The sequence below is a fragment of the Perissodus microlepis genome, chromosome 18, assembly GCF_051167445.1.
Source record: "Perissodus microlepis isolate ML-2025 ecotype Zambia chromosome 18, ASM5116744v1, whole genome shotgun sequence".
NCBI classification, from domain to species: domain Eukaryota; kingdom Metazoa; phylum Chordata; class Actinopteri; order Cichliformes; family Cichlidae; genus Perissodus; species Perissodus microlepis.
In genome coordinates, this window is record NC_140478.1 from 35,902,554 (window position 1) to 35,923,422 (window position 20,869).

The 20,869-nt window shown below is 39.6% G+C and overlaps 1 protein-coding gene across 1 annotated transcript; it reads right to left on the reverse strand.

Moving 5' to 3' along the window:
• Window positions 1–4,344: 4,344 nt before the first annotated feature.
• On the reverse strand, window positions 4,345–6,722 carry LOC146368841 (tripartite motif-containing protein 16-like). The gene has a single exon (XM_084911347.1). It carries the CDS (start codon window positions 6,462–6,464, stop codon window positions 4,797–4,799), a length of 1,668 nt encoding a protein of 555 aa, XP_084767473.1. The 5' UTR covers window positions 6,465–6,722; the 3' UTR covers window positions 4,345–4,796.
• Between the last annotated feature and the right edge of the window lie 14,147 nt (window positions 6,723–20,869).

A 20,869-nucleotide genomic window follows, 5' to 3' on the forward strand; every position in this document is an offset into this window, starting at 1 on the left:
GGTGCAGATGTTAAAGCAGCAACTAGAGAAAACAAGCAAAGACCTGCAGTGTACACTTCAAGAACTCGAGAGAAGTCAGCAGCTACAAGACGCACACAACAAATTACAACACAGTTATACAGAGATGCACGAGGCAAAGCTTATGCAGGAGGCCAAATGTAAAGAACTGAAAGAAAGGCTCGAAGAAAAACAAGCCAAATTAGAAGAAGTGGAGACAACATGCAGGAAACTCGAGAAGGAAAATACACAAACAATTGATGAGTTACGAACCCTCATCCTAGAGAAAAAAGTGCTCGTGGAAAAGATGATGGAAAAGAAGAAAAAACGCTTCCGCTTCTTCTGGAGAAAGAGCACTCCTGCTTTTTCTACTTTTTCTACTTTTCCTTCTGCTGATGTCACCCCGTCTTCCTCCTCCACCGTTGCATCGTAATTTTCACCTTAACTCCTAACACCTGTCCCATCTCCCCCCCCCCCACCCCCACCCCCCCTTTCTCTTTCACCCTCACCCCCCAACCAGTCCCGACAGTTGACTGCCCCCTCTAGAGCCTGGTTCTGTCATAGGTTTCTTCCTTTAAAGGGAGTTGTTCCTATCCACTGTCGCACCCAGTGCTTGCTCAGAGGGCATAGTTGGGGTTCTCTCTCCTCTATCTCTTTCCTCCTTTCTATCCCTTTCCTTTACCCTCTTCTTTACCCCCCACCCCTCCCCCCTTTTCTATTCCCCCGCTTTTCTATTTCCTTAATAATTTAATAATAAACACAATTGGCTACATTTTAAATGTGTCTGATCAACGTCTTCATTCAAGAATGAATTGTCTTTCTCACGGAGTCATGTGTATTTTGTGTTTTCCTCGGGCTGGTGATCCCCGCGGTCGTTCAGCCCCGGAGTCCAGAGTTTTAGTGTTTTAATCACATTTAGTGTTACATTTCAGATCACCACAATAGGATATCCATAATTTAGGATTCAGGCATTTGTTTTAGTTCAATATCGTAATCATTCTATGACTGAGTAGTTTACAGAACCTTCAGTCTGCAGCAATAACTTCTGTTGGAGCTATTTGTTCTTATTTTTTATTATTTTGAAATTAGTTAAAGTTTGTTGTTAGTTTACTTATATTTTGGGGTTTATTTACAAGTTTATTTGTAGGTTAATATTTCTTTCAATGTTTTGTTTGTTTGATGTTACCTTGTTAAATTAGTCAGTAAAAGCTGTAGGGCCATTTTGTTTCTATAAATAAAGAGACTGGTATAGGACCAGCATGCACTGGGGTGAGCCTATGGTTTTTTACTAGAGCAGGAGAAGCAGCAGGAAGTAACTAAAAATGGATCTTGTTATTGCTTGCCAAACTGGATAAAATAAACCATAAAAACGCAACTTTAAAGTTTGGACAGTGGACTTCTTTTGCCTGCGTACGAAATATTATCTCAGTGCAGCAGTGGCTTGTGGACCTTTAACTGTGGGATGTTTGGTTTGTCAAACAAAAGGAATTGCCACTACAAAAAGTAAAAAACCTGCCCGTGGACAAAGGAATAATCCTTCATTAATGGATATGTTGGATATATGGATTTCAAGGATCACCGTCGAACTCGAATAAAAGTTACTGGATCGTCTGTAAGTACTCCAGACGGATTTGATGTTGAAGCCTGGATCAACATGTCACTCGTTCATCAAAGCTGGTGAGTGACAATATTGTTTAAGCCGTAAAGGAAAACGGTGAAGCTATTGGAGTTTAAAGACATTATTTCACTACAAAGACTGATGAACTGAGTTTTGATGTACTAAATTTGTGCATAATAGGATCACTAATTGAAACATGCCAACGCCCTCTGTGGAAATGTTTGTTCACTGCAATCATGTTTGCGCTTTATGCTATGGATTCTCAGTGTGCTGTGCATCTTTATAATGTTTGACATAATCCAAGAGGACAATAAAAATGTCGGATATTAAGAGTAAACAAGAGAGTAAACAAGAGGATGACACTCAGATGCAAGCAGAGAAAAGAAGCATCAAATTTACGCCAAAAGGTTTGGATTTGTATATAAAGACATGCCAAGAAAAGCGGAGTTCAATGTGTAAGCAAGCATCTAAGTACATGGGGAAAATTTCTGCTTTAATGACCTCACATGAGAAGGTTAAGGAAGTGTCTTCGGAATTTGGGAAGTTTATTAAATTCTATCAAGATGCAAACGCTTTGCAAGAATCCTTTTTAAGTTTGCCACTGCCAGAAGATGAAGTGAAAAGGCAAAGCGCACATTTTCAGTCTAAGGTGACAGCATTCTCTGTTTTTATGGACAAAGTAAAGGTTTGGTTGCAGCAAGCAGGCGAGCCGTATACTGAACAAAGCAATACTGCTCTTAATGATCAAGCTGTTGAAAGTTTGGATGAAATAAATCCTGAAGACAGTGTCTCTAATATCTCAAGTGTAAAGCCACCTTCGAAAACATTGTCACAGCAAAGTCGAATTTCATCAACATCTTCCGCACGCATTAAAGCTGCGGCTGACAAGGCAGCGCTCATGGAGCGACTCGCTGCATTAAAGAAAAACATTCTATTGAAGCGCAAGAGGAAAAACTGAGAAAAGAAAAGGAGAAATTATCCTTGGAAACAGAGTTGGCAGCAACTAAGGCAAAGCTTCGTGTCTTAAAAATAAACTCAGTTTGTAGCTCTGAGCGTTCTGATGGAATGAACTCTTATTTTGAAAGAGGGCACGTACAAGAAGCGCCTAATTTAAATCCTTGTGCTGATACATTTGTTCCGGCAGAAAGAGATTACTCTGGTACAAATTCTGCATCTGAATCACAAGTAATCACACCTAGACAAAGTCAAAACCAACATCAGGTGGATGAGGTGATGGTAAAAGTTGATGATTCAGCTCAAGTGACGCAGCAAACACAGCCTCAGTCTCCTACTTTGACTGAGAATTGCACGAAGGAGATTGTCAATATTATGCAAAAACAAAATGACATCACTACTTTGCTTGTAAAACAAAACTTATCTTCTGTCCTTCCAGCTAGAAACATCCCTATGTTTGATGGAGACCCTTTACAGTACAGATCATTTATGAATGCCTTTGAAAATGGAGTGGAAGCTAAAACTGATAACTGGAGCGACTGTTTGCATTTTTTAGAGCAGTTCACTAGGGGGCAGCCTAAAGACTTGGTGCATAGTTGTCAGCATTTACCTCCTGAGCAGGGCTATTCCACAGCCAAATATCTTCTTGAAGAACATTTTGGGAACGGAAATAAAATTGCCTCTGCATAGATGGAGAGGATTGTGAGTTGGGCACCTATTAAAAGTGAGGATGTGAAAGGTCTACAGTCATTCTCTCTTTTTCTTCAAGGATGTTCGAATCTAACACAGCAAGTTGTTTATATGAAGGAGTTGGATTTGCCCTCAAATATGAGAATGATTGTTATGAAACTTCCATACAAATTGAGGGAAAAATGGAGAGTTGTTGCCTATGAACTGCAGGAACAAAATGGTCACAGAGCAGTGTTCACTGATCTGGTTGCCTTCATAATAAAACAGGTGAAAGTAGCATAAGATCCAGTGTTTGGCAACATCCAAGACTCACAATCTGGAAGCAGCTTTAAAGTTTCAAGTTCCACCAAGCAAAGAAAAAAGGGAAGTAGTTTTGCCACTAATGTCAGTACGGTTCCAGGAGTCGAAACTCAATCAACTGGAAGCAGAACAAATTCCATTGTTCTGCATAGTTGTTTGTTTTGTTCACACAGCAGTCATTTACTAGAGAATTGTAAGCAGTTTAAAGCTAAAATGCATCGAGATAAGCTGACTTTTATCAAGGAAAGGGGAATTTGTTTTGGTTGTTTAAAAGTTGGTCACATAAGCAAAGACTGTAGGAGTCGTTTGAGACACAGCAGCTGAGCAAATGATCATTTCATGCTGAAGACATCCTCAGACAGAATTAAATACATACATAAACACAGCCTGGTGCCAATAACACAGCTAATGACACTGCTGTATCACTGGCTTTACTGATTAAAGACCATATCTGAAGGAAATCTTTGAACACAACAGAAAGTGACCTTTTAAACCTGCGACACTGATGCTGCATTCAAGGACCATTAAAAACATCTGAAAGGACTTAAGAACATCAAGAAAATGTGACTTGTTTCTCTGTAATGAAGCTGTTTTAGAGAAGAAAGTTGAAAGGTCACAGAGCGACTGCTGAATCTTCTGCTCTAAACATGAACTCTGAACTTTGTGATGCTTCAGGAGGAAAACTGCTTCAGTTATTCTCTCAGATTAGTTTCATATTTTCTGCATCAGATTTGAGTGAGATCCTGGAATGAAGACAGAAGAAAAGACTTTGTTCAAAGTTTGATTTATAGTCAAACCTTCCAGTTTATTCACACAATAAAACATCAACACAATATATGAATTCATTCATTAAAATCACAGTTTTTCCTCATTTGTTTGATGATTTTGACAAAAACAAACACAAACACACACACATGGTCTGCCATACTCATGAAGAGAAATGTTGACATTTTTCAATACAAATATTCCAGAAACATTTAGAGGATAGAGAAGTTTACATTTTCATGTGGAGAAATATTTTAGTAAATCAAAATGATGATGAGCAGTGATAGCCTCCATAAACAGTCACAGGAAAGATCTCCTTTAAAAACTCAGAAACATCAAGAGAACAACTAGAAGATGTGGAGGTACCACCCATAATGTTTGACTGACAGCTGATCTCTGTGCAGAAATGATGGAGAGAAAATAAAATGAAACTAAAATACAGATTTAAACCCACAATATGAAAGACTTCAGTCTATTTCACTTTAATCAACTCAGCGGTGGCTCCATAATAATAAGGCAAAAGTCCAGCATAGAGCGGCTGAGTGAATGTGGTCTGGACTCTGTGGAGGAGAGTCATGGTTTCAGAGACGCTGTAGAAGGACAAAATACCTGCTCTGTGATCCAGGTACACTCCTACTCTGGAGGAAGGAGGACCTGAGAAGGGAGTTTCAATGTTGTTGTACCGAAATGTATAACTGTTGTTGTAAAAATTTAATGACCAAGATTTGTCATTCCATCCAAATAAACATTCATTACCCCCTCCTTTTCTGCTGATATTCTTGTATGCAACTGCCACACGAACTCCTTCCCCTCTCCACTCCACCTCCCAGTAACAACGTCCAGTCAGACTCTCTCTACTCAGGACCTGCCACCTGTCAGTGAATCTGTCTGGATGATCAGAATAAGACTGTTGTTGATTCATTAATGTTGCTTTTCTGTTCCCCTCTGATAATAACAGCTGTTTGTGTGCTGTGTTTGGATCCAGTGTGATTTCACGTGAATATTTTAAGAATCCAGCTCTGGTCTTTGGCTCTGCTGGTGGATCTGACAGTAAAACATCCACTTCAGTGACTGTCAGTGAGATGTTTGTCCATTCCTCTCTCAGAATGTCCTGTAGTTTATCTCTGACCTCTGACACAGCTGCTGTCACATCCTCAAAGTAGCTCAGAGGACGGATATTGATGCTGGATGAGTCTGTAGACTCACTGAGTGCTGACAGTGAGGGGTAGTTGTGTAGAAACTGGATGTGATCCTCTGTGTGTGAGAGCTGCTTCAGCTCAGCATCTTTCCTCTTCAGCTCAGTGATCTCCTGCTCCAGCTTCTCCTGAAGCTCTTTGACTCGACTCACTTCAGTTTCCTGCTGGGATCTGATCTGCTGTTTCACATCAGAGCTTCTTTTCTGGATGAGATGGATCAGCTCAGTGAAGATCTTCTCACTGTGCTCCACTGTTTGATCAGCAGACTGATTGATGGCCTCCACCTCCTGTTGAAGCAGCTTCACATCTTTCTCTCTGTCCTGGATTCTCTGCTGGATGTTTTGTCGACTCACCTCCAGCTCTCTCTGCCTCTCAGTCCTTTCTGCTGCAGCTGAGACTGTGTCGTGGCCTTTATGTTCATCCACAGAGCAGAGATAACAGATACTCTGCTGATCAGTACGGCAGAACATCTTCATCACCTCATCATGACGAGAGCAGATGTTCTCCTGGAGCTTCTTGGAGGGCTCCACCAGCTTGTGTTTCTTTAATGGAGCCACATCATAATGAGTCTGAAGGTGTTTCTCACAGTAAGATGCCAGACAGACTAAACAGGACTTGAAGGCTTTCATTTTTCTTCCAGTGCAGAAATCACAGGCCACATCTGCAGGTCCAGCATAGCAGTGATCAGCAGGAGCAGCTTGGAGTCCAGTCTTCTTCAGCTCCTCCACTAAATCTGCTAACATGGTGTTTTTCTCCAGGACAGGCCTCGCTGTGAAAGTCTGTCTGCACTGAGGGCAGCTGTAGATTTTCTTCTTTTCCTCTTCATCCCAGAAGCTTTTAATACAGTTCATGCAGTAGCTGTGTCCACAGGGAATAGCCACCGGATCCTTCAGTAGATCCAAACAGACTGAACAGCAGAATTTTGTTTGGTCCATTTGATTCATGTGCTGTGCCGTTTCACCGTCTCTCAGTGACTGTCAGACAGTTTCACTTCCTCTGAACAGAAACAACCTTTGTGCTCTGAAGGGAAACAGATCTCTGCTCTTGTTCACCTCCTACAGGAAATGAGGCTCACCAGCAACTGCATTTACACCATGTTGTTTAGACCCATCCTGATACAGACACATCTGTGAAGGGAGGCACTAAAGAAATATTCTTACAGAGCGACCAAGAGCCAATCACATGATGCAGGGTGTGGTATGTTTGGTTACAGCATGCAGTAACAAGTCTGACCCAGATAAACTAGTTTAACTGGTTTAAACTGTTAAAATTAGTTTCAACTGGGTCAGCCCAGTTTAAGTTTTCTTGAGTTATGACAGTCAACACTCAGCAAGTTCATTTTATATTTCAAAAAGTTCAGCAAAGTTTAGGATGCTGTGATGAATAAAAATAAATAAAACTTTATATTTTGACATTTTCTAATCTTAGTTCATTCTCACACTTACAGAATGATGCATGGGAACAACTGACTCCACTAAATCAAACAGAAAATCGCAGATTGCTGGATCGAAGATGGCGCCGATGTGTATGTCTTGCCGTCTGTTCCTCCAAATTTCTGTTTTAATGTTTTTATTCTGCTATGATGTAGACTCCCTGCTGGTCTATGATCTTCGACTATCCCCCAATACGCCGGTGTGTAGACCGGGAAATGCACACAAAATACCGCCTCCGCTCCTGTCGTTGGTTCTTACTCACCTGCTCCGTGTACCTGTGCCGTCTCTGCGGAAGCGAGGTCGCCGTCGCGGCAAACGGAGTGGGAGATTAGTGAAACTGAAGGCCTGTCTGGCGTTTGGTTTTGCTGTCCCTGGCGTTGCCTGTCGCCCCCCTTTTCCCTGGCATCTTCGTAAGCCATCCTATACGTATCTGGTGCCGCTCGCTGGCTCTGAGCTGTTCCCGCCCGGCCACCCCCTGCCTCCCTGTCCATGGCAGCGCGGAGTGAATCTGCAAAACCTGCGTTATGTTGCACGAGCTTCTAAGTCTGGTGACTATTCAACTCCGGCCAAATTTGGCCTGGTAAACGCCGGTATCGAATAAGACTTTTATCCTTAAGGAATATTTTTTGTCACAGTACTTGGACTTTCTCTGCCTAACTGAGACGTGGATAACTGCTGGTGATTCCAGCGCCTTTGCAGAACTTTTGCTGCTATTTTAATGTTCCACGCAGATCTGGTCGAGGTGGAGGAGTAGCTACTATCTTCAGAGATCGCTACAAGTGTAAACAGCTTTCATTGGAATTTTATTTTTCCAGTTTTTAACTGTTACTGTTTGAAATAGAGATTGACAGACCACGTGACTTTCGTGCATTGCATGCCGGGTACGAGTGGCAACAACATCAAGACACTGCATCAAACACTAGCATTTCCAGCACCGGTAATCATTAATTCTGCGGTTTTAATCCCTACTTGCATTTTATTTACCCCCAAAACAGTTATGTACAAAACGACGAAGAACTCGGCAGGTCCGTACGAAGACAGACTTGACGAAAAGGCCAAAAAAAAAAAGTACGAGGAAAAAATCAAAGGAGTGAAAGGGTCAGACCCATACGAGCATACAGAGTGGAGTAAGCACGTTAGCGTGCTGCCCAACTTTCATCATGCACATATTTAATATTATATGATCCTGAGTGAAGTGTGAGTGCATACACTCACAAAATGTTTAGTAACTTTAGATCCCTGCAACAAGCCCAGGTCCAGTTTACTTTGGTGATTTGGACTATTCCATTTCACTGCTGTTGTTACATTTTTGTTCTTTATCTCCTGTACAGGCCAACACAATCTATTTGTTGTTTCAGGTTGTAGTGTTACACAACATTTTCAGATCTAATAGAAAAAAAGTGTTTTGTAATTCATTCATTTTTTCTTTATTTATAAATGGCATTATTGTTTCATTCTATTATAGAATCTTACAAGAAAGAGGCAAACTTGTATTCCATCATGCTTTATTAGCTGCTTCGGTGAAAAACAAATCAACAATGAGAAAAAAAACCAACATACTGGAAAACAGTTATTCATCACTTGCTTGCTTCAATACAACACTTGGGCACATATATGCAGACTTTTTGTGGCTGTTTTGATATCGCTCTCTCTCTTAACCGATCAAATCTCGCTGTGGTAGCAGCTTTACACTCGGTATGACCCAGGTTGATAGAGGGTGCCCAGTCTGGATCGCATTCCAGCATTTTGTAGGCTGATTTTTCTATAAAACACATCAAAAATTGGCAAAAATTAGCCCGCAAAGCCACAGCGAACAAAGCAGCAACGAATTCAATTCAAATCAATATAAGACTTATTTGTAACCTACATCAACAATGATGTTATGATAAATTACGTAATAACTACAACAGAAGACTTACCTTTGTGGAAATGCTTGGAGCAGACTAACATGTGAGCTGGAGTGTTCTGAAACGTTATATTTGGTCTGCAATCCAGGCCATCCGTCGCCTCTTTGTTACTTCGGAAACGTTAAACAATTTCTCTTCCACGACGTAATCCGATAACAACCGATCTCTTTACCGTCGGCTTCCCGTGGCTGTCATGCGACCAGCTATTGCAGTTAATAATACAACAGCTTTTTGTCATTTTTTGTGTTTCTTTTTATCGCTGTGTGACTGTTTTCATGTGAAAGCCTGCGTGCGCTAGTACCGCTTGCCACTCGTTCCCAGAATCCTTTGCGGTTTTGCCCCTGAATGACGTCACATTTTCAATCTCTATAGCCTGTTCTCCCCCTGTACTGTGCACAATAATATACAGGGCCCCAAAATTCAGTAACGACTTTATAAAGGAATTTGCTGCATTTCTAACTGAAGTCACGATAAAATATGACTCCTTTCTTATTGTTGGGGATTTTAATATTCATGTGTGCTGTCCAGATAAGCCGATGGTTTAAGACTTTTTGAATCTTACTGATTCTTTTAATTTAGTTCGATGTGTGTCTGCACCCACGCAACAGTGTGGCCACACTCTCGATCTGGTTGTAGCGCACTTATTGCCTGTTTTTAATCTGAAAGTCTCTGATCCTGTTTTCTCTGATCATATGCCGGTTCTGTTTGACATCTCTTTATCTAGAAATGAATTCAGGGGGCATGTCCCTGCTAAGACATTTCGTTTGTTAAATTCTTCCACTGCAGCACGGTTCTCCACCTACTATAATCAGTTCTCCATTCCTGAGACCAGGGGCGATTCGTGGATCAGAGCTTTGAGGGGGCTGAGCACCTAGAGAGCTGCCCAGCCAGGCAAGATAAACTTTACTCATCACGATGAGACTTCTTCCCTGTCTCTGTCAGTCCCTGCATCCTTAAATGTCTCCAGTTGTCCTGAGTTTCCTCTGAGTGTCTCCTTGGTGCATTTAAACCCCTGTTCCTCCCTGTCCTTGTCGTCTGTTGTCTTCATCTCCGTTATTAGTCATCATAATTTTACCATCTCTGTGCAAGTCTCTAAATTTCTTTATTAAATCATAAGATTCTTAAATTCATCAAGTTTCTCTGTGTCTGGGTCCTCGTCACAAAACATGACATCACTGTTTTGTACATTTTAACACAATTTAATCCCCACATTTGTGAAAGAAAAGCAAAACACGTTTTTAAAGTATGTAACAAAACCATCAAATCAGATAAAGGTTATTTAAATGCTGCAAATGAAGAATGGATTGAAATAAAAAAAAAAACATATCCTAACCGTAATTACTGAGGGAGAATGATGCTCACAGTAAATGAGAAGTAAACTGAGTGCATTTTTTGGACAGAGGTTCACTTTTAATGTGTGTGTATAATACAATACAGATATATAAAAATACACTCCAAAAATAGAGTCCTTGAAATGTACAAATGTACAAAATATTGATATAAAATTACAAAAATGGAGGCAACTTTGCCTGTGGTACGGTGTATACTATGTATGAAAAAGATCTTTACTGCAGATACTACTATGGCTCTGCAGATGTTTTCTTTTATTTTAACCTATGTCGCTTCACCTTGAAGTTGGCAAATCTGTCTGTCACTTTTGGTGGTCAACTCTCTCAAGCAGGTTAACAGTTTCTGTTGTGCCTGTCACTGTTCCCTGTCTGGTTCCTTACCTGGTTCTTCCTGACCTTGTACTTTCTCCTCACGTTCCCCTCTTTCCTCCTCTCTCCCTCTTTGGACTGACAATCATACACAAATAGATTGTATTCAATTAGATGAAAAAATTACATTAATATGAAAAAATGTAATATGAAAATTTTTTTTTATTAAGATCACTAATAAAAGTCCTCTCTCAGTGTACTTTCAACAAAAGGCAAATAACCAAACCACATGTACATCTAATAAAAGATATAAATATTGAAACACTGATCCAACATTATCCTTTATTGATGGATCATTTGTTCTTACACTTTTACCTGAATGTGGCTCCTGGGTTTAATTTCGGCACATATGACAAAATAACCAGCTTCTCTCATTCCATTTCAAACAGGACAGTGGTAACAGCAGCAGGCTACTGACAATTTTAAGTTTTAGATTTTAAATAGGCTGTATAACTTTCAATGGGAGCAACAGGGCGGTCAAATGTGGCTGATTTTACTACAGAGCAGGACGGATTGTAGGGTAGCAAATATCGTCGGAAAACACATTTTTAACACTGCAGGTTACCTGGTGTAATGTTTTTCAGCTAAAAAGAAACATGGTCTGACTCCTACCTAACTATATAAAGAGTAACTGAAGGTTAAATGCAGCTAATATGTCCTGTTTTAAGCCAGGCACTTACACCTCCGCTCCGCTGCGTCTCAGCCACCATAGCTCTGGCACCAAGGGTGCTAGAGCCGGAGTAGGGGAGAGGCGAGCTGGAACAAACCATTTTGGGAGGGGGGAGGGGTTATCTATACTTTTGTTGTTAAAATGTTACGTCTCAACCAAGTACTGTGTGCTTTTTACATTTTTAGTAGTGTGTCACACAAACAGCAAATATTGTCAGAGAAGTAAGAAATCTTTGGGGGGCTTTGATTCATTCAAAAATGGGCTAAAATCAACCCTGCCTGAGACGCTCCAATACGTAGAGGAACTCAGTTTTTGGTTTCATACCACTTGTCAGACTGTCTTGGATATTGTTGCCCCTCTAAAAATCAGGCATCCTAAGACTACGTTTGAACATTGGTTGAATGATGAAACCCGTGCTGCGAGGCGTGAATGTCGTAGGACTGAGCGGAGATGGAAAAAAGATAACTTACTGGTCTCCTTACAAAATTTAAGAGAGCACTGGGCCTTATATCAGCTTACAATAAAGAAGCAAAGCGGAAATACTTTGCAAACATTATTATGGTGAATTATCAGAAACCACATATATTGTTTAAGTCAATTGAGACTATTTTAAGCCCTCCCTCTGCTCTTAGTTTTGAGCCTTCACATGAAATGTGTGAAAAGTTTCTGCACTTCTTTATAAACAAGGTAGCCTCGGCTAGGGCGCGGATTATTTTTCCCACATCTGACCCCTCTGATCTTCCAATTTTCTCAGCTGTCTTGCAACAGTTTGAGTTGGTTACTCTTGCTCAGCTACAGGAGGTGGTGGATCATTTAAAGCCTGTAGGCTCACCTTACGATGCTATCCCTCCCCGTTTTCTGAAAGAAGTTTTTCCTACCATAGGTCCAACTATTTTAACCATTTTAAATATCAGCCTTACCTCAGGTGTGGTTCCAAAGGATTTCAAAGATGTAATTGTGCAGCCACTTCTTAAGAAACCTGGGCTAGATACAAACGCTGTTGAAAATTTTAGACCAATATCTAAGCTGCCCTTTTTATCTAAAGTCTTGGAAAAAATTGTATATGACCAATTGATCCCATACTTGAATGCACAAAATGTTCAGGAGATTTTTCAATCTAGTTTTAAAGCAATGCATAGCACTGAATCAGCACTTTTAAGAATTTTTAATGATAGATTTTCATCATGTGATTCTGGTGAAAGTGTCATTCTTATTTTACTCGATTTAACTGCTGCATTTGACACTGTAGACCATGAAATTTTAATTTCACATTTGGAGCAGTGTGTCGGTGTAACAGGTGTGGCTCTGAAATGGTTCAGGTCTTACTTAACAAATCGAACCTTTTCAGTTCGCTTAGGAAACTGTGAGTCCTCCCGTGCTCCGTTGTCTCATGGAGTACCACAGGGTTCCATTCTGGGCCTTGTTTTCGCTTTATTTACTTCCATTGGGCTCAATTCTTAGGAAACACGGACTCTCTTTTCACTGTTATGCAGATGACTGCCAGATTTATGTTCCTCTTAAAAAGAAAGATGGGTCGTCTGTAAATCGTTTGCAAACATGTCTGGAGGACGTCAAGTCGTGGTTGGCGCTAAACTTTCTTTGTTTTAATGATTCTAAAACTGAAGTAATGGTGTTCAGACCTGCCTCTACTGCTGTTCCGTGTGTTGATTTGCAATCCCTGAAATCATTCTGTAAACCAGAGATTGTTAATCTGGGTTTTAAAATGGATTCTGAGCTTAAGCTTGAAAGCCAGATCGGGTTGGTTGTAACGTCTAGTTTCTTTCATCTGAGGCCAAAATTAAGCACTTACTTGCGAGACAACAATTTGAAACAGTAATCCATGCTTTTGTAACCGTTCGGCTGGATTACTGTAATTCTCTTTATTTTGGGGTGAGTGGATCTTCTGTTTTTCGACTACAGCTAGTTCAGAATGCTGCTGCACGCCTTTTAACTGGCACTCGTAGATGCGAGCATATCACCCCAGTTTTATATTCACTTCATTGGCTGCCCGTGCATTTTAGGATCCATTTTAAGCTGCTTTTATTTGTTTTTAAATGTCTGTCCAATGCTGCCCCTCTGTACCTCTCTGAGCTTCTTCATACCTTCCCGGTCCCTCAGGTCGGCAGACCAGCTCCTCTTGAGTGTGCCTAGGACTAATCGTAAGCTCAGAGGGGATCGGGCGTTTGATGTGGCAGCACCAAAATTGTGGAATGAGTTGCCTTTACATGTTAGACAGGCACCTTCCTTATCTGTTTTTAAATCACGTCTTAAAACATATTAGATTAGAAGGGCCAGCTCTGTTCTAGGATGCCCTCTGGACCCAGTGGAGGTGGTGAGTGACAGGAGAATGGTGGCTAAGCTGTCGTCCCTGATGGACAACATCTCCCGCCCCATGCAGGAGACTGTGACAGCACTGAGCAGCTCCTTCAGTGGCTGCGGCACCCACGGTGTGGGACGGAGAGATTTCGCAGGTCTTTCCTCCCCACTGCTGTCAGACTCCACAACAAAGACTCCAACTGATCAAACACACACATCCACACATGTGCAATAACACTAAGTGCAATACTCTTTTTCTGACAAAGTTGTATTTTTACTCAGTTGTATAAAGCATTTGCATTCTATTTTTATCCTATTGTATATTTTATTCTATTTATTCTACTGTATATAGTATTTTATTTTGTTCTATTCTGTACAATTGTGTACAGTATTTTATTCTTATTGTATTCTAATTTTGCTATATAACTTTTGCACTGTCCACTTCCTGCTGTGACAAAACAAATTTCCCACGTGTGGGACTAATAAAGGTTATCTTATCTTATCTTATCTTAAATTTATTTACCTTGGCTTTCAGCACAGCAGGACTTGTTGATGTCTCTTAATATGTTTTCTTATTAATTATATTATTTTTAATTTTAAGATATTTTATATGTAATTTAAACTGTTTTCTCTCTGTTTTATATTTGTAGCACTTTGGTCAACATTGTTGGATGTAAAGTGCATTATAAATAAAGATGCTATGCTATGTTCATATGACATTACTGCCATCATGATCATTTAATAGACACAAATATTTAAATTTAGCAATAACAAATGCAGATCGCTCCACAATGTTTACAAAAACAAACAAACAAAACATTATTTTGTAGTCTTTCCTGTGTACACAGTCACAGTGGATTTTAAATTAAAACATCAAGATGTGCTTGAAATGTAAACTTTAAAGTTTAATTCAAGGTTTTAGTAAAATTTTGCCTGAACTGTTTAGTAATTTTTCACAAAGTGTCCATGTCAGTAATTCATTCAAATGTATTTTGGTCTTAAACTGATCCAGTAAATGTAACTTTTTCTCACCTACTTAATCGAGTATTTTAGTTGTTTAACTGTCATTATAACTAAACTGAACATCCAAAGCTTTACTCACTGCAGTTTTGTTGTGCAGTTATAGCAGCACTTTGAATCATCCACAGTTTTATAGAACTGTCTGTTGAATTGTTGTTTTGTTTGTTGCAATGCTTGCTTTTATTTAAACATTGATGATAATTTGATGTATTTGATTATTTATTACTGTCTGTCTGATTATATGTCTTTAATCAGTAAAGTCTCGCTTTGCTAGAAATAAATCAATAAATAATAAAATTGTAAACATGCAGCTGTATGTTAGAAGTCAAAGGGTCCTTAAGTCTTCTGTAAATTGACGGGGATCAAATGAAGGACACAAGTATCTGTTCTTACTCTAATAAATGCTGCTTTAATATCCAACAGACTATTTTCCTTCCTCATCAGCAGTAAACAGCTCGACTGCGTCTGTGCATTTGTGTCCTCCATACTTGTTTACACAGACATCTCAGGCTTGATGCGACGATGCAGTGTAGAAACCTGACAACCCTCTGACTCATGTTCAAATGTTCAAGGACATTTCTCAGGATCATGTATGACCCCTTTTTGACATTTGGACTTTCATTAATAATATTTGTGTTTCTGAGTCATTTTTGTGGAGACTTCTGTCCAACGTAGTGTCCAAATGAAGCCTGAAGCTTTTCTTCACCCTCTTGTCAGATGGTCAGCAACAAAACTCTGTTCCAACCAATGTCTGATAAGAGATGAGACACAGCAGCTGAGCAAATGATCATTTCATGCTGAAGACATCCTCAGACAGAATTAAATACATACATAAACACAGCCTGGTGCCAATAACACAGCTAATGACACTGCTGTATCACTGGCTTTACTGATTAAAGACCATATCTGAAGGAAATCTTTGAACACAACAGAAAGTGACCTTTTAAACCTGCGACACTGATGCTGCATTCAAGGACCATTAAAAACATTGTAAAGGACTTAAGAACATCAAGAAAATGTGACTTGTTTCTCTGTAATGAAGCTGTTTTAGTGAAGAAAGTTGAAAGGTCACAGAGCGACTGCTGAATCTTCTGCTCTAAACATGAACTCTGAACTTTGTGATGCTTCAGGAGGAAAACTGCTTCAGTTATTCTCTCAGATTAGTTTCATATTTTCTGCATCAGGTTTGAGTGAGATCCTGGAATGAAGACAGAAGAAAAGACTTTGTTCAAAGTTTGATTTATAGTCAAACCTTCCAGTTTATTCACACAATAAAACATCAACACAATATATGAAGTCATTCATTAAAATCACAGTTTTTCCTCATTTGTTTGATGATTTTGACAAAAACAAACACAAACACACACACATGGTCTGCCATACTCATAAAGAGAAATGTCGACATTTTTCAATACAAATATTCCAGAAACATTTAGAGGATAGAGAAGTTTACATTTTCATGTGGAGAAATATTTTAGTAAATCAAAATGATGATGAGCAGTGATAGCCTCCATAAACAGTCACAGGAAAGATCTCCTTTAAAAACTCAGAAACATCAAGAGAACAACTAGAAGATGTGGAGGTACCACCCATAATGTTTGACTGACAGCTGATCTCTGTGCAGAAATGATGGAGAGAAAATAAAATGAAACTAAAATACAGATTTAAACCCACAATATGAAAGACTTCAGTCTATTTCAGTTTGATCAACTCAGCATAGTCTCCAGGATAAATTAAATTATCGTAAAGCCTCAGTCCAGCATAGAGCGGCTGAGTGAATGTGGTCTGGACTCTGTGGAGGAGAGTCATGGTTTCAGAGACGCTGTAGAAGGACAAAATACCTGCTCTGTGATCCAGGTACACTCCTACTCTGGAGGAACGAGGACCTGAGACAGGAGTTTGGATGTTGTTGAACCAAAATGTATAACTGTTGTTGATACAATCTAATGCCCAAGATTTGTCATTACGTCCAAATACACATTCACTCCCTGCTCTGCTGATACTCTTGTATGCAACTGCTACATAACCTCCTCTCCCTCTCCACTCCATCTCCCAGTAACAACGTCCAGTCAGACTCTCTCTGCTCAGGACCGACCACGATCCAGTGAATCTGTCTGGATGATCAGAATAAGACTGTTGTTGATTCATTAATGTTACTTTTCTGTTCCCCTCTGATAATAACAAATATATCCGTGCTGTGTTTGGATCCAGAGTGATGTCACGTGAATATTTTAAGAATCCAGCTCTGGTCTTTGGCTCTGGTTGTGACAGTGAAACATCCACTTCAGTGACTGTCAGTGAGATGTTTGTCCATTCCTCTCTCACAATGTCCTGTAGTTTATCTCTGACCTCTGACACAGCTGCTGTCACATCCTCAAAGTAGCTCAGAGGACGGATATTGATGCTGGATGAGTCTGTAGACTCACTGAGTGCTGACAGTGAGGGGTAGTTGTGTAGAAACTGGATGTGATCCTCTGTGTGTGAGAGCTGCTTCAGCTCAGCATCTTTCCTCTTCAGCTCAGTGATCTCCTGCTCCAGCTTCTCCTGAAGCTCTTTGACTCGACTCACTTCAGTTTCCTGCTGGGATCTGATCTGCTGCTTCACATCAGAGCTTCTTTTCTGGATGAGATGGATCAGCTCAGTGAAGATCTTCTCACTGTGCTCCACTGTTTGATCAGCAGACTGATTGATGGCCTCCACCTCCTGTTGAAGCAGCTTCACATCTTTCTCTCTGTCCTGGATTCTCTGCTGGATGTTTTGTCGACTCACCTCCAGCTCTCTCTGCCTCTCAGTCCTTTCTGCTGCAGCTGAGACTGTGTCGTGGCCTTTATGTTCATCCACAGAGCAGAGATAACAGATACTCTGCTGATCAGTACGGCAGAACATCTTCATCACCTCATCATGACGAGAGCAGATGTTCTCCTGGAGCTTCTTGGAGGGCTCCACCAGCTTGTGTTTCTTTAATGAAGCTGGAAAGAAAAGCATCTGGACTTCTTTAAGTTTCTTGAAGATGTTTCACCTCTCATCTGAGAAGCTTCTTCAGTTCAGAATTTCTTCAGAGAACTGAAGAAGCTTCTTGAATGAGAGGTGAAACGCTCTTCAAGAAACTTAAAGAAGTCCAGATGCTTTTCTTTCCAAGCTCCTTAGACTGTAGTTAAACTTCACACACTGGACTTGTCAGTCACACGTCCTTCGCCAGTAGGCATTCCCAGAATGATCTTTCCCCTTCTGACGCTTAGAATGACCAAATATGTGCAAAATGGACAATTCAACATGCCACCATGTCAGTCTTTTATTAAATATGACATGAAACAAATGACTGAGCCATTAAATTTGTCACAAAGGTGTTCACCTAATTCCAGGCAAATGGAATAGACTTCTATGGGACCATAAGTCTTTTTGCACTTTGACATTTGTTTTACTTTTCAGATCTGTAACCTATAACTTTTATACTGTATGTGTTTTGATCATAGGAGTCTACGGGGACTTACTTACTTTTAGCACGTTTAGCAGTTGATGTTGGCTTCTTTTTCAGTACTGGAGCTTCCTGCTCATTGAAGACTTTTCTAAAAGGAAATGCTTAATCCAAAATGGCGTTTTAAGGGCTTGGATTAATGTCAATACAGCAAATATTCTTTCTTATGTTAAAAGAACATGGATCTCTGTCAGTGATAACTTCTGACTTTATAACTCAAATTTTAAGAGAGAGCTTCACTGCTAAGCTCTCATCTGTGTGGGTGTCACGGTTCGCTTGAGGACTCACACGCAGGACTCAGAGGCACAGACAGTATTTATTACAGTTCCACCAGGTGTATATACAAACAGTGCAGGGGATAGTGCTATATACAAAGCGGTGACAGGGAAAAGGCTCCGGGGAAATCCAGGTAGGGAAAAGACACTTGCTCCTCTTCTGACTCTCTCTCCAAACACTCACACAAAAAGGGAATCCGCTCGGGGAATGCAGAGTCGGGTCCAGGGGATCTATGTACAGAAGGAAACACACGTTAGAGGTTTTGCACAGGGAAGCAAAAGAGAACTTGCTCAGAGCCGGGCTGCACTGACGCGAGTCACACACAACGATCCAGCGATGAGTAGAAGCCACTCCCTGGCTTAAATGCTGGCTGCACTGATGAGGCCCAGGTGTTTCCTCTTCAGAGGGGCGTGGGCCGAGGGCGTGAACCCACCATGAGTTCCGCCCTGGCGAGAGAGCGAGAGAGAGAGCAAGAGACAGAGAGAGAGAGAGAGAGAACACTACTAGTCAGCGGCCTGCTGATCCCCTGGCCGTGACAGTGGGGTTCAAATCCCTTATTCAGATTAAGATTTTATGTGACATTACATTGGCAAAAATTAAATTTACTTGAATAATGTGAGTATTGGAGTAAGTACTTGAGTAATTTTTGAATAACTTTAATTTTGTAATGTGCATATTTTATGAATAATGATGTTTCAATACTTTAATCTACTGAATAAGTAAGAATTAGACTTAATAATCTTTTTACTTTAAAAAGGGAAATTGTGTACAATCTTTTATTCTCCAAAATGCACATAATAAAAATGTTTTGGGGAATGTATATGCTTTTTAAAAACCAATTGCTTCTTACCTGATGCATGCTATAACTTTCAGCAAAACTGAACTAAAATTTGTTAACAAGCTTACCAAATAAGAAATGTGTTGTGAATTTTCTTTGCAGAGCGACTGGAAAGCCGGCTGTTATCAAAGCCCACGTGCCCTAAAAAGGAGGGCGCGCTGGCCAGTAATGAGTTCATCACTAAGTTTAAGATAAGAGTTGATCAGAATAGAGGCGATGATGAAAGTCTGGAGCATCAGTTGGAGGCTGCCAACCTGTCTGATGAATCGTTCGAGGCCCAGACAGAAGTCAACGGACAAATATGATCACAGACATTTTAAAAACGCGAGTTGAGAGTTAAGGGGGAAAAATATTGTAATAAGTATATATTTGAATTGCACACTAAGATATAAAGTGATGGCAGCGAGCACAGTGTTGCAGGATTTAATTAAAAACACATCTGACTAAGACCAACTGAAATTTAGAGTTGTGTATAATAAAGTTTATTCATGATTAATAAAACAAATCTGTAATATTTTTCTTTCTCTTTTGTCCATTTGAATCTCGCTACAGCTTAAATAAAAGAAAAGAATGTGTTTTGAATAAATTAAACTCTATTCTCTCTTTTTCTTTCTTTCTTTTTTTCTTGGTGGGTTTTCTTTTGCAATCAAACGCAACATTATACAATTATATAGTATAGTAAGAAATATCCTTTAACTTAATTTAGTATTTGTTTTTTAATTTTTGTTTTTATTGTTTCCCCTTCAGTTTTGTGCTTATAACATGTTCTAATCTGACATATTATGCAGTAAATTATTTTTGCAATAACTTAACAGGCCATTGTGGGAGCCAACATTCACTTATCAAAGACATATTTGTATATTCTGTGGGCTGCTTTATGGTTGTGTCATTTAGAAACATAAGCCACAACAGACTTCCACCGGAGAGTACTTAAAAATGTATTTTTATGTAAAGATATTTTAATTAACTACTATATTAAGAGAGAACCTATTGTTACATGGATTAATTGTACAAACTGTAGAGAAATAAGTTTAAGCGTGCAACTTTTTATTCATTTTTAACTGTATTAATGTTTTTATGTTGATACAGCCGCCTCATATCTGTTTCCTCAGTGTTTTTTAAACCATGTACTCCATCTATGAGTAAGAACATGAATAAATTCCTTTCCAAATTTGTAGTTCTTTTTTCCAACTGTTTTTAGTATATATGTAACATTTCTTTACACACAAATGCAGGTATTCTTTTGCACCAAGATGTTAAAGAAATGCTAAGAAAAAATGAAAATACTACATTGCAACCTGTGTGTGTGTGTGTGTATATATATCTGTATCTATATAGATATAGATATATATGTGTATTCGTACCCTTTTTTCATCATCTAGTTTCCTGTGCCAGATCTTCTACTGATCCACTGAGGCAGACATGTAAAAAAACATGAACTAAAGCATATTTCTGTATATAAACAGGACTTTAAATCTTTATCAACAGCTACTTTAGAGGAAATTCTTCAATAAACTGCAACCAAAGGCTCAACTCAGAGGACAAAATCCAACCTGTTATAAATAGTGTGACAGCAAACTTTCTCTTGTGTAAAGTTACAAATAGGAGTAATTATCCACAGGAGCTTTTATACATAATGAAGTTATAATTCGTCCTGTAGAAATTGTACATTTAAGCTATATAGTTCCCGCTGTGA